This window comes from Populus alba, chromosome 5 (genome assembly GCF_005239225.2).
Source record: "Populus alba chromosome 5, ASM523922v2, whole genome shotgun sequence".
NCBI classification, from domain to species: domain Eukaryota; kingdom Viridiplantae; phylum Streptophyta; class Magnoliopsida; order Malpighiales; family Salicaceae; genus Populus; species Populus alba.
The window spans coordinates 2,521,137-2,534,187 of record NC_133288.1 but is presented as its reverse complement, the minus strand read 5'-3'; the positions used below and the strand labels follow the sequence as shown (position 1 = coordinate 2,534,187).

Genomic DNA, 13,051 nt, shown 5'->3' with positions numbered 1-13,051 from the left:
AATGAAACAATGGGGAGGGGGGTTTCGTATTATGGACTCTATACTCTTTTTTTTCATTTGATCCTTCTACTCAAAATGTTCTTAATGTGGTCCCTTCATCTAAGTTCCATCGGATTTATCTTTATTATTGATTGATACTTTGCTTGGAATTTGATAGAAATTGTCTATTTTTTATCATATGCTGTGAAGAATTAACGGTAAACTGAAATAAAGTTAAACAGAGGGACATCATTAAGAAGTTTTCTAAAGGAAAGGGACCAATTGAATTAAATAAAGAGTCTAAGCACCACATCAGGAAACTTTCAAACCGACTAAAAAAAATAAGATTCATATCTGCTCAAGTTGAAGGCAGCCGTTGAAGCATGAATTAGGACACAAAAACCCAACAAATCCATGAAATTGAATTGAAAAAATGGACCAACAAGACTCTAACAGCAACAAAGAGAATCAATCTTGCTCTTCAAGTGACTCAAATCCATGCCCCATATGCCTTGCTCCTTTCCTTCAAGAATCCTATCTTGACACTTGCTTCCGTACTTTCTTCTCTCTCAGGCTCAGTTTTTTCTCTCATTTTTTGTACTTTTATGTTATCTGTTATGACCCATCTCCTCTTTTTGTCAGAATTTTCTTGTTGGGTATCCACTTTCTTGATTACCCATTAATTTATACTAATGTTTTCTTAGTGATTGAGTAATTAAAGTTGAAAACTTTATGATTGTGTTGTGTGTTATGCATAATGCTGAAACTGGGTTTATAGGATTGTTTGAGAAATTTGACTATAATTTTGTCTGTGCTTGGTTTGAGGTTGCAAGTTGCTACTTTATGGCAATCAATGTATCTCTGTTTGTGTGTATGCGGGTGGTGATTAAATGTTGGTCATTTGTTGCTACTGATTCTTGTATTGCAGATAAATTTTGTTACAAATGCATTTTACAATGGACTAAAGTAGTTTCTCGCAAGGAATCTCGGCGGCCTTCTTCTGTTAAATGTCCTTTATGCAAGGTTTGTGTGTCTGAGATGAATTGTCCAGTTATGTATTATGCATTTTAACCTCACGCAACAATGCCATTTGTTTGCTTTGTTATTTATGGACATTGCTATCTCTGTGATTGTGTTGACAGTGATGATTTGGTTTGACACATCTGCAGACGGATAATTTTTCGTTAATTTATGGATATGATGGAAGTTCATTCCAACGACATTATGTAAATCAGGGTTTTGAGGATAGGTACACATGTCTGTTATTTCATCTTCCGTCCTCTTCTGTGTTATTTTTTGGTGCTGTTCTTTATGTTCCTCTTTTTTTTATTTTTTCAGTTCATTCTTTTCAAAAGCACACAAGTACAGATTACAGTGCTACTATACTGAACCAGGTTGTTTACTGATTCTCTCTCCTTTTTTTTGCCATATTGTTTTAATTTGTGTTTACTTTGAAGCTTCCTGACAAACAACTGCTTCCTATTTAAATTTTTCAATCATTATGTGTTCAATCAGGTATCCTAAATGACGCAATTAATGTATCACGATATTGGAAGTTGCGCAAGTATCTTCAGCCAAATCGGTGGCTGCAAAGTTGGCTGAGAAGAGAAGTTCAAGCTCTGCTGCAGGTCTGTCTAGTTATCTGTTTGCTTTCGATTCGTATTCTTTGCACTTTTACTTATTACATGCTTCGATGTTTCTCTGAAATTCAATTATCTTGCTTACTGTGCATTTTTAAACCTAGTTCAAGAACGAGAACAAGACGAATACATTTTGTAGAGTAGTAGTGCTTGGAAATTTGTAGCTTCTTATGTAAATGATTGCTTCTCAGCTCCTTCCGAGGTTCATATTATTGGCTTTAGTAAATGGCATCATAACTACATGTGTGAAATTAGTGGAGACACTTTCTTGGATGTACATCCGTTGACATATTTGTACATTCTTAATTGTAGACTATATGACTGAGCAACACTTTCCTGTGAAATCTGGTATTTGCAAACATTGTTAATTAAAATTTTTGGTTATTGTCAGTAATTGTTCGGTGTGTAGAAAGATGCCTAAAGGAAAAGGGTAAAAAAAGAAAAACAAAAAGGAGAACCTCCATGTGTCTAAGCTACCCCATTTACAGATGATGGTCACTGTTTTATGAACTTGGAATATTATTAGTTGTTAGTATAACCCTTTTTAGAGTCCTATTTGGTCTGTTGATAATCATGGCTGACTTTTTTCTTCTATTATTTTGTGTACATAGGAAGAGGATATTGAAGTCATTCTATATCATATTCTTGGTACGGTCAATTCATTCTTTAGCAGGTAATTTTTATGCCATTAGGTCCTTGTATCTATTGCACGCAATTAGCTAAATCAGTTAATCTAACTCGTGATTTTTGGTAGAAATGAACACATGCGTCAAACAAAAACACCTGAAATGAAACAAGAAGAGTTCAAGGCTGTAGTATCTAATGCAGCGAGGCCTTTTCTAACAGCAAAAACAGATCGATTCGTGATAGAATTGGAATTGTTTCTTGCTTCAGGTTTGAACATTGAAGCCTATGACGAAGTCTACCTGCAGCAAATGGGTTGGAACACTCCAAAAACCACTGAGGCTGCAGGAGAATCTATTGAACACAACCCTGTAGTTCCATACTTGTTTATCTTTGATGCCGACTCTGAAAACGATTGAGAGATTCGTTCTAGAAACGGCTGCTTTTCCAATAGCATAGATTTTTTAGTAAATGTTGTGACATGGATTTGCGTAAATATTTAAGGTTTCCAGATGTACAAAACAAGAAGCTAGTTCTTTAATGCATCAATCATGTGAATGAATAAAAAATAAACAATTTTTTGTCGTTGATTTTGCATTAGGCTCCAAGAGTGAGGCTTGTTGGGGACTTGTGACATGAATCTGTATCAGTAATGTCTGTTTACTTGTCCAAATAGAGGTTTTATTTTTATTATTTCTCATTGTGAGAGTATTTTTATTAGGCTTGTTGAGACGAGGGAAAATAAACTTTCCAAATTAATTCTCATTTTTAGTTCCTTCATATTAGAAACAAAATAGAAAGGGAAATAGTCTCCTGTTCCTCTACTGTTTTCTGTCTGTGTTGGTTCTCGCAGTTGACAAAACATTTGCTTGGAAGTCGAAACTACTACTGGTGTTCATGGAACGCACTGGGAGAGCAGTTCATGCATGATAGAAGATTAGAACCCGTTGTGGTTTATTGCATTGCTTCAACAAACTTCAGCATCAGGCAGTTAAAAATTTAAAATCACAATTCAAACAAATTTGTCGTCAAAGCATTCCGAAAACATCTGGAGATTGTAGGAGGAAATGAAGTGCACAGACCCTACTGCCATCTGAAGCTGGAAAGGTTATGACTGCTGTCCAAGACAAAATAGTAGAAAGTCTAATGCAGACTTTGATGGATGAAACTATACGCGTCGCCGGTATGGATTTTTGCACAGAACTTCTGCAATTACCTGCACCACAATTGTGTAAGATGCTCCAAAGCTTACATAGAATATGTCCATGTCTATGTGACCCTCTGCATTTTCTCCACTTGAATCATTTGGCGTAGGTGGATGGTGATTCAATTTCACCGCAGATTGTTTTGGTTTCAGATTTGATATTCTTCTCTCTTTTTTTTTTTGTTTTTGTTTTAATTTTTTTTTGTAAAATGTTTGATTTTAAATATTCAACCCTTTAATCAATCAATGTTATTTTCCCTTAATTTTTTGTTTGACGCCTCATTTTTTTTATCTTACTATTTTATTTTGTCTTGGGATTTTTTTTTTAAATTTATTATTTAATATTAGGTTAATTAAAAATTGAGAATCGTAATTTTTTTCTGGTTGGGTTACACTGGGTGATGATAAAGAAAACAAGTTGGATAAATTAACTCAAGTGATTTTAGCTTTTTTTTTTTTAATGGGTTTTTTTTTTAGTTTTATTATTCAACACTTTATATTCTTTTTTATTTTTATTATTTTCTTAAAAACTTATCACGCCATCATGCATGGATTACATCTTAAAAAATACACTTGATTTTATTTGTATCAATTTTTTTTTTTGTGTCGAATCACGATTTTTTCCTACTTTTTAAAAATAAACTTGCGGTTTCTTAATGCTAATTTTTTTTTTGCCGAATTTGTTTTTGACGGCCTGCGGTATAGACTATAGAGTGCGGGTCACGTGACTGGTTAAAACTTAAATTACATGCTAAATCACTCACCAAGCGAGAAACTCTATGTTGCTCAAGTTATAATCATCAGTGCGTGCAATACAGGAGAGATATACAGAGTTGAGAGAAATAAGAGAGAGAGAGAGAGAGAGAATTAAAAAAATAAATTTTGAAGAGGAGAAAGATATGAGCTCGGATATATCTCGTCTATGCTGTAAATATTGATAATTACAGCCTGAGTATCATAATAATTTCTTGGAATGGATTTGATCAATCAACCTGAATGATAACCAAGATGTTATTTGATCAATCAACCAGAACGAGGCTGCTTCTAATCAATTACTGATTTCTGAATTTCATTATTATCTGAAGCATAGGTATGAATTGAAGGTAAGCCATGGCGAGTGGGTCACTACAATCAAACCTGATTTGAGGTCCAGGAACTTCAGAAATGACATATGGTAATAACACATGCACATCCAGATATTTCTTAAACTTCTACATGCCACAGATATCAACTCTCGAAACAAATTAACAAGCTCAAAACAGGTTTTACTAAATAGGTGCGTCTCCCCATAAACATTAAACAAACACATCTACCGCGTTCATATCTTCTCACCAGCTTTCATAGCAGGGCTGACTTCGCATTGCTCTGAGGTTCATTGATTGTCTGAAGTCCTGAAAAATGTCCAGATCCCAAGCAACAACATACATGGAGAAATAGCAAACGTTATTCTAAGATCATCGATCAACTTGGCATTTGCCAAAACAAATTGGTACCTTTTTGAAGAAGTAAGATCTAGAGGGATGGAGCATACCTGTAACCTCGAAAAATATTAGGTCATTTTGATTCCTACGCGTCTGAAATATCGCTCCACCCATGCTTCATAAGATCCTTCGTCAGTGGGATCGTAAGTACCATCATATCGGATAATCGGTACATGGCTCACTTTCTCTGATTCTTGCTGTGACAATCTTTGAGTGAACTCATTTGTCATCCCTGTGAATGATAAATCTTTGAGATATCTCAAGTACTTAAATCCAGAAGGCACTTCCTTCAGTTTTGGGCAAGGTCCCATCTGTAGGTTTTCAAGAAGTGGCAATGCTCCTTCGTCTATTAACATTTCCTTCAAATTACTCAAGCCTACAAGATACAGAGACTTGAGTTTCTGAAACCCTCCTCCTTCAAAATGCATCTTCTCTCCATTGTATGCACATACGAGTCCAAGACGATTTAGATTGGGCAGAGCTTGAAGGACTTCAAAGGAATCATCCGTCAAGTTTGTGAAACTCAATCTCAGTTCAGCCAGATTGTGTATTTTGGAAATCCAATTTGGTAACCTTTCTAATTGGCCCTCAAGCCAGATACTTCGCAGCTCAAGAGGAGGAGAAGACATCGATTGCAATTCAAGAACTTCATTCGTGGGATTTATTGAACAAACAAGTAGCAACCGCAGGTGAGTCATCTTCTCCAATGCAGTGCATAGATACCTCCCATGTTCCCTTTTCAAATTTCTGATACCCAATGTCTTCAATTCCGTTGACACTTGCAGGCCGTCATTGATCAAGCTCACATTGTCATCCACATTAATTTTAGACAATGTTTCTAAGAACTTCAAATGCTTAATGCTGCCTTTTATCTTCAATGCCCGAGTCTTCTTATCTTCAGCCAAAAGATGTTGCAATTTAGGGAAATTACTGATCTTAACTGGCAACTCTTCCACGAAAGAATATCTCAAATCTAAAGATTCCAGGTTATGCAGCTTTCTTATTGATTTTGGAAGTTCTGCTACTTTGGTATTTCTCAAGTTTAAATACCTTAGATGTAGCAAATTTCCAAGTTCTCTGGGAAGGTGATCTATAGGACAGTTTTCAAAATCTAATGTAGTCAAAAGCTTGAATTTTGCAAATATCACTGAAATTGTGGCCTTCTGCAGCTTTGCTTCGTCAAAGACCATAATAGAGCGAGTTTGAGCCTTGGTGCTACTCTTTGGAGTGCTGCTTCCTCTGTTGCTTATGGAGAGATGTCGTGCTATGCCTTGAAAAGTTGAGCAACTGCTGGAAACATGGCAGAAACTCAGTTCCTCTGATTTGGAAAGAATGACATCACGGACCATATCATGAACATGACATGTTAAGGGAACTCCGTGAAAAACTTCATCCACTTGAACCAAACTTCGACGAACGAGTTCAATGAAGTATTCTTCTCCAACGTCCTCTAGTGTCATGCCTGGTTTTTCTTCTACAAAACCCTCAGCCACCCATAATCGAATTATTCTTCCATGCTCAATGGAAAAATCTTCAGGAAACATGCCAAAATATAAGAAACAAGATTTGAGGTGGTAAGGCAGATCACCATAGCTGAGAGATAGAATCTTAGTGACACTATCAATGTATGGATCACTCACCATTGCAGAACCACCAAGGCCACTGAGAACTTTTTTCCATTCTAGAATGCTCTTTTCTTTGGTTGCTAGAAGTCCACTAACAGCCACAATTGCCAGTGGCAATCCTCCACATCTTCTAACAATGTCCTGTGACAATCCCTCCAGATCGTTTGGACATTGCCCTTTAAACTCAAACCTGAATGCTTTATTGCAGAAGAGTTCCCACGCCTCCTTTTGAGGTAAAGGTTCTATATGATAGACATGAACCAATGAAGATCCTCTGCTAAAATTAGCAACATCCTCATTCCTTGTTGTGGCCAATAATCTACTGCCATTATCATGATCTAACAATGCATGCTCCATGTTTCCCCAAAAGCCAATTTCCCATACATCATCAAATACAACCAGGTATCGTTCTTGTCCTAAATATTCTCTAATCTCCTTGATCAACTCCTCCTCTTCCATTGTAACAATTCTATCAGGAAAAGGCTTATTTTTCACTTCATAGAATCTCTTCAGAATGCTCCGTAGTAGCTCCCTCTTATCATATGATTGAGACACAGTGATCCAAGCATGGTATTGGAAGTGCTCCTTCACCCTGTGGCTGTCATATACTTTCCTGGCCACTGTGGTTTTTCCCACACCTCCCATTCCAACCACTGCGATCACTGTCCTCTGAGAAACTCCACTTAATAAGTAGCTTATCAATTCATCTCTTGGAGATTCAATCCCAACAAGCTCAGCTTCTTCAATGAAAAGAGAACTCATTCGAGGGTGATCCATTAAACCTCTTCCTGCATTGCTGTTGCTGCTTGATGCTCCCTGATTTGAAGAAATGAATTGGAATGTTTGACTTCTACTCTTGATATCTAGAAGTGCTGATTTGATGTCTTTAATCTCTGATGCTATCTCATGACGCGAACTGAGTGTTTTAATCAAAGAAGCAATACGACGTAGGAGTCCATGTCGGTGATCAGGATGTCTTGCCACATGCAACACGTAATCATCGATGACATCTTCAATGTGATGAGCTTCTTCTCTTATTTGGTTTACCAGTACTTTCACACCCTCACCGATGCCTTCTTTCTCAGCCTTTGAATCTGCATCTTTCAGGAAAGCACGAATGACTTCCAATTCATCTTTGACACCAACCAATTCATCATGGACGCCTTTCAATAGTTTCACTTCTTGTGTTAGCAACGGAAGCAATTTATCAACGACAAGGCTCACCGCCGACTCTGCCATTTTCTCTACTCTGTCTTCTCACCTCACCATTCCATCTTTCCCTGATTCCATCCTGTGACCATACATGGATTCGGAAGTCAGTCTTCTTAAACTATTTAGTTTGAACAACATATTTTGCACACATAAAGCACCACTGAAAACTTTGATTTGTCTACAATCTTTAAGCTCTCAACTTCAACCTCATGTGGTACACAAACAGGCACCAGGGATTAAATAAATTCTAAACTGATTTATGCTGATTTACAAATGGAAATTGAAAACACTATAGAGGAAAGCACATATTATAATATCAAGCTAAAATAGATGGTTTAATCAATCAATAGACGTGCTTCTTTTTTTATTCAAAAAGAGAAATGTAGCCTCTACTACTGAAACTCTGTAGGACTTTATCAAGAATGTCTGGAAAATAGTATTTATTTATGACATTTCATAAGCTTGAAGCGTTAAAATAAAGAAAAAAACTCATTATTTCTTGAAATGAAATACCTTGCTTGTTATGTAGAAGAGATAAATTCTTGATAAAAATTGTTGATTTGCTTCCTGGACGTACTGCTGTTAGCCTCTCTATCTTGATGTTTGGTTCCTCCCTTCCTCTCTCTCTCTCTCCCCCCTCTCTCCAAGAAAAGCTCAAATCACATGAATATAAACAATGAGAGTCTTGGACAGAAGAGAGGGAAACTCTTAATAAAATGTGGTTAGGAAAGTGACAAGAACCTACTCTCGTGTATAATATATGTCAGAGAATGATTTTTATAAAGTATAATTTTAAAATATTGTTAAAGAAATTAAAAGAACAAGAATCATTCAATATCCTACCTTTTATTTTGGTGTTTGAATTTTTTTTTTAATAGATTTCTAAGTGTTTTTGTGAAGATCTGGGGGGGTAATGAGAGGGAAAAAATGAGAAATATTAAAATTAAAACTAGTCCCTTTTTTTTGTTAATTATTGAGACATTTTAATACTAATAAGAGTAACATTTACTAACTCCACAGGGCCACAATCTAAAAGAGAATTTGCAATTGCGTCCATCTAACTAATTTAAAAAATCATAGGTGTAATGCATGTCAAATGACAAAATTGAAACTTTTTAAGACTACAAACTACAGAGAGTAATATTCGCCTATAGGGTAAAGTATACAAATCTCAAGGACTAGAATGTAGTTTACCCATGAAAATATACAAAGGTGAACTTTTTTAATGTAAATACTAGACCTTGTCCGAAACACAACGGCATCATCCGAGCAACTTTAGCAAGTCCCCTTGTAAAAAAAGGAAAAAAATATAGCAAGACGCCATAATATGACCAAAATCTCTATGGAATTCAACATAAACGACATATTCTATAAAGTCTGTTTCACGCCATGACATTTCAAATTAATAATTTTATTTTTAGTATTTTTCAACATAAACGGCATATTTTATAAAGTCTATTTCACCCCATGACATTTTAAATTAATAATTTTTTTAGTATTTTTTACAATTTTGATATATTAATATTAAAAATAAAAAAAAAATATTTTTATATAAAAAAATATTTTTTACAAATAACATGCACCGTACATTAAAAGCGGAAATTTAAAGAAATATAAGAATGTTTCAATGGAAGAAAGGTTTCTCTGTTTCTTTGAATATTAACGTGAATATACAACTTACTATTCTATATGAGCTGCTGTTTTTTATAACATCACAAGTGGCTTAATTTGGATACATTGACTTGCCTAATTCTTAGCTGATCTATTTCCATAACAATCCAACGTCTTTTTCTCTTTCTGGTTCCTGTCATAAACTTCATTGCTGCTGCTGTTGATTTATTTCCATAACAAGCCTACATCTCTTTCTGTTTGTGTTTTGTTACCATGAGAGTTGGTTTGTTTCCATTGTTGCTGGTGATTCTAATTAGCCAACGTCTCTTTAATTTGTTTCCATGTTGCTGGCTGATTGCTGGAATTGATTTGTTTCCATAAGAGCTAATTCGTTTCCATGTTGGTTTCCACGTTGCTCGCTTACAGCTGCAGTTGAATTGTTTCCATGAGCATCTATCTTATTACCATTAACACTAAACACATTAATATATATAAAAACTTGTGTTTAAACAATAAAGGGAATTTTGGAACAATTTTGAAATTTCACTTTTTTTTTCCTTTTTTTTTTGTTGGAGATTTTTTCATACTGATTTCATAATGCTTTATCTTATTTGAAAAACAAGGCTGAAACCCTTGTCAAATACTACAAATGCAATAAGTATAAAATCCCCTAAAGGGGTTATAAAAAATAATGGAATCCTAAGTATGGCTGAATCTATATATTTTTTAAAATCATAATAATTAATACAATAAAAATCATATTTAAGCCAAAAATAATGCTCTAGAAGGACTATTTTTCAATCAATAGTTATTTTATGCATTTTATAAGCATAGAAACCCCACGTTATTTCATTTATGAAATCATTGGTAAGAAAAAAAAAAGGGTTGAATTAGTAGAAAGATTAAGCAAAAATAAATAAATAAATAAGGCTAAAAATAAATAAATTAGTGGTTTTTTAATAAATTAGTGTCTTTGCAGCCACACTCAAGGACTGGCTGATGCCTATAGTTGACTTCCTCAATTTGTCAATCAAAACAACTAATGGATCTTTATAAATCTCCACATCTTATGGTACTCTTACAGTACCAATAAGAATTAGCCAATGGTGTATCATTGCTAGCCCAAGATTCTTTGAAGAAACCAAAATGGAAGTGAAAGCAAGAGCTCCAGGAAAAATAATTCTTTCTGGTGAACATGCAGTTGTTCATGGATCCACTGCTGTTGCTGCATCCATTGATCTATAGACCTATGTTTCCATTCAAGTTCACCCTTCCACTGGTAAAAGAGCTCTGCTTTAATACATTTACTTTAATTATTAGTCTCCATTTTTTTATGTACTTTAATTATTAGTCTCCATTTTTTTTTTTATTGATTGATGTTGTCTTGTGCTGAATATGCATGAAGGTAGTTTTTTTGGACATGTTTTTGTATCGGGATTTTTGAACTGTTGGTCGAGAGATACCCTTTGAGATTATGTGAAGATGAGTATTGTGACTTTGAATATTTGGCTTTTCATTGGTGTTAATTGGGATTCATTTTGTATTGGGATTGTTTGAAATGTTGATTTGAAGATTCCCTTTGGAAGTTTATACTTTTAGGTGGAGAACTTGAGATTGATTGAAGGTGTATACTGATTTCTGCAAGATTCTAATTTCTTTGGTCTTTCTGGGATTGTTTGTCTATTGGGATTGTATTGGAATTCTGATTGGAAGCTATCCTTATGGATTTTGTTTTATTTTCTTTTATCTTGTGCCAGGATCTTTTGACATTTCAATGAAGTTTTATGCTGTTTTCTGCTAGATTATGATTCGAATGTGTGTGGATTTGAATGGCTACCAAGTTTGCACCTAAAATTTATAGTGCTTAGGCTTCTGAGGTTGAGGTCATTTGAGTTTTGCTTCAAACAGTGCGTGAAAGAAAACCTGTTGAGATCTGCTAGTTTGTCTACATTTATGATCGAATGAGATCCATTAAGAGTTTTGTTTCTGCAATGAGCGATTAATGACAACTGCCCTGTTATATTCATCTGTGATTCAAGTCACAGGTCTGCTCCCAACTTTTCTAAATGGAGTTTTCCTCTGGTGTTTTCTTTATGGTTATTGTTTCAATGTAAGAGTATCATGACTTAAAAATTGTTTCTTTCTTTCTGTTTTTTTTAATAAGTCAGTTGAGTTTCTTGGACACAAAGATGATTTGCTGCCATTGTAAATGACCTGTCAATGGCAAACAATTAGTGGAGATACTTTCTTGGATGTACATCCGTTGACATATTTGTACATTCTTAATTGTAGACTATATGACTGAGCAACACTTTCCTGTGAAATCTGGTATTTGCAAACATTGTTGATTAAAAATTTTGGTTATTGTCAGTAATTGTTCGGTGTGTAGAAAGATGCCTAAAGGAAAAGGGTAAAAAAAGAAAAACAAAAAGGAGAACCTCCATGTGTCTAAGCTACCCCATTTACAGATGATGGTCTCTGTTTTATGAACTTGGAATATTATAGTTGTTAGTATTAACCCTTTTTAGAGTCCTATGTGTCTGTTGATAATCATGGCTGACTTTTTTCTTCTATTATTTTGTGTACATAGGAAGAGGATATTGAAGTCATTCTATATCATATTCTTGGTACGGTCAATTCATTCTTTAGCAGGTAATTTTTATGCCACTAGGTCCTTGTATCTATTGCACGCAATTAGCTAAATCACTTAATCTAACTCTTGGTTTTTGGTAGAAATGAACACATGCGTCAAACAAAAACACCTGAAATGAAACAAGAAGAGTTCAAGGCTGTAGTATCTAATGCAGCGAGGCCTTTTCTAACAGCAAAAACAGATCGATTCGTGATAGAGTTGGAATTGTTTCTTGCTTCAGGTTTGAACATTGAAGCCTATGATGAAGTCTACCTGCAGCAAATGGGTTGGAACACTCCAAAAACCACTGAGGCTGCAGGAGAATCTATTGAACACAACCCTGTAGTTCCATACTTGTATATCTTTGATGCCGACTCTGAAAATGATTGAGAGATTCGTTCTAGAAATGACTGCTTTCCCAAGCATAGATTTTTAGTAAATGTTGTGGCATGGATTTGAGTAAATGTTCAAGGTTTCCAGATATACAAAACAAGAAGCGAGTTCTTTAATGCATCAATCATGTGAATGAATAAAAAATAAACAATTTTTTGTCGTTGATTTTGCATTAAGTGTTACAAGCAGGAGAAGAAGAAGAAGGAGAAGAAAGGATCTAAAGCAGGCCACGAAATCAAAAATTAGTTAACAGTACACACGCGAGCCATGCATTCAAAAGTTAGTTGAAAAGCCATACGCACCGTTTCATTTAATTACCAAACGCACCGTTTCGATTCCATAAACAGCTGCACGTTAGTTACAACATAGCCTGCGTGCTGAGGGTGTTGTAACCAATTGCTTGCAAAGCTTTATAAATAAGCATACGTAGAGTAAACAAATATAACAAGAAATATAATACACAGTTGGTTTCCTTCTTATCAGGAACTAAATGTCAGTGTTGTTGGTGTGGTATCAACAGCCTCTCTAACATTTCATTCTCGCTAAATTCATTCCACCATCACTATCACTGGATATCATCCAATTCGGTTCTATCCATACTTCACCCTTAACATTTGGTATTAGAGCTTCCTATCCACGGATTGCCATCA

At 35.0% G+C, this 13,051-nt stretch overlaps 3 protein-coding genes across 4 annotated transcripts; 2 read left to right on the top strand and 1 right to left on the bottom strand.

The window, feature by feature from the left end:
* Positions 1–315: 315 nt before the first annotated feature.
* Positions 316–2,936, top strand: LOC118061328 (uncharacterized). Of its 2 annotated transcripts, XM_035074758.2 has the most exons (7): positions 316–533; positions 908–1,002; positions 1,149–1,228; positions 1,318–1,373; positions 1,495–1,607; positions 2,231–2,292; positions 2,374–2,936. In XM_035074758.2, the coding sequence occupies exons 1-7, from the start codon at positions 413–415 to the stop codon at positions 2,660–2,662; spliced, it is 816 nt and encodes a 271-aa protein (XP_034930649.1). In that variant the 5' UTR covers positions 316–412; the 3' UTR covers positions 2,663–2,936. The 2 variants fall into 2 exon arrangements, with proteins under 2 accessions (XP_034930649.1, XP_034930647.1); XM_035074756.2 differs by having other exon boundaries at positions 390–1,002.
* A 1,681-nt stretch (positions 2,937–4,617) lies between these two features.
* LOC118061327 (disease resistance protein RPM1) lies at positions 4,618–8,444 on the bottom strand. The gene is made up of 3 exons (XM_035074755.2): positions 8,279–8,444; positions 4,979–7,844; positions 4,618–4,838 (listed from the first exon to the last, which is right to left on the bottom strand). Exon 2 carries the CDS (start codon positions 7,790–7,792, stop codon positions 4,997–4,999), a length of 2,796 nt encoding a protein of 931 aa, XP_034930646.1. The 5' UTR covers positions 7,793–7,844; positions 8,279–8,444; the 3' UTR covers positions 4,618–4,838; positions 4,979–4,996.
* Positions 8,445–10,500: 2,056 nt separating this feature from the next.
* LOC140955575 (uncharacterized) lies at positions 10,501–12,469 on the top strand. Its single transcript, XM_073409134.1, has 3 exons — positions 10,501–10,655; positions 11,967–12,028; positions 12,110–12,469. Exons 1-3 carry the CDS (start codon positions 10,572–10,574, stop codon positions 12,396–12,398), a joined length of 435 nt encoding a protein of 144 aa, XP_073265235.1. The 5' UTR covers positions 10,501–10,571; the 3' UTR covers positions 12,399–12,469.
* Positions 12,470–13,051: the final 582 nt, after the last annotated feature.

Excerpts from the sequence above, each read along its gene's own strand:
- LOC140955575 (XM_073409134.1), top strand. The coding sequence starts at position 10,572 with ATGCAGTTGTTCATGGATCCACTGCTGTTGCTGCATCCATTGATCTAT. Across the intron at positions 10,656-11,966 it reads TCAAGTTCACCCTTCCACTG|GAAGAGGATATTGAAGTCAT; the intron begins GTAAAAGAGCTC and ends TTGTGTACATAG. Across the intron at positions 12,029-12,109 it reads GTCAATTCATTCTTTAGCAG|AAATGAACACATGCGTCAAA; the intron begins GTAATTTTTATG and ends GGTTTTTGGTAG.
- LOC118061327 (XM_035074755.2), bottom strand. The coding sequence starts at position 7,792 with ATGGCAGAGTCGGCGGTGAGCCTTGTCGTTGATAAATTGCTTCCGTTG.
- LOC118061328 (XM_035074756.2), top strand. The coding sequence starts at position 712 with ATGATTGTGTTGTGTGTTATGCATAATGCTGAAACTGGGTTTATAGGA. Across the intron at positions 1,374-1,494 it reads GTGCTACTATACTGAACCAG|GTATCCTAAATGACGCAATT; the intron begins GTTGTTTACTGA and ends GTGTTCAATCAG. Across the intron at positions 2,293-2,373 it reads GTCAATTCATTCTTTAGCAG|AAATGAACACATGCGTCAAA; the intron begins GTAATTTTTATG and ends GATTTTTGGTAG.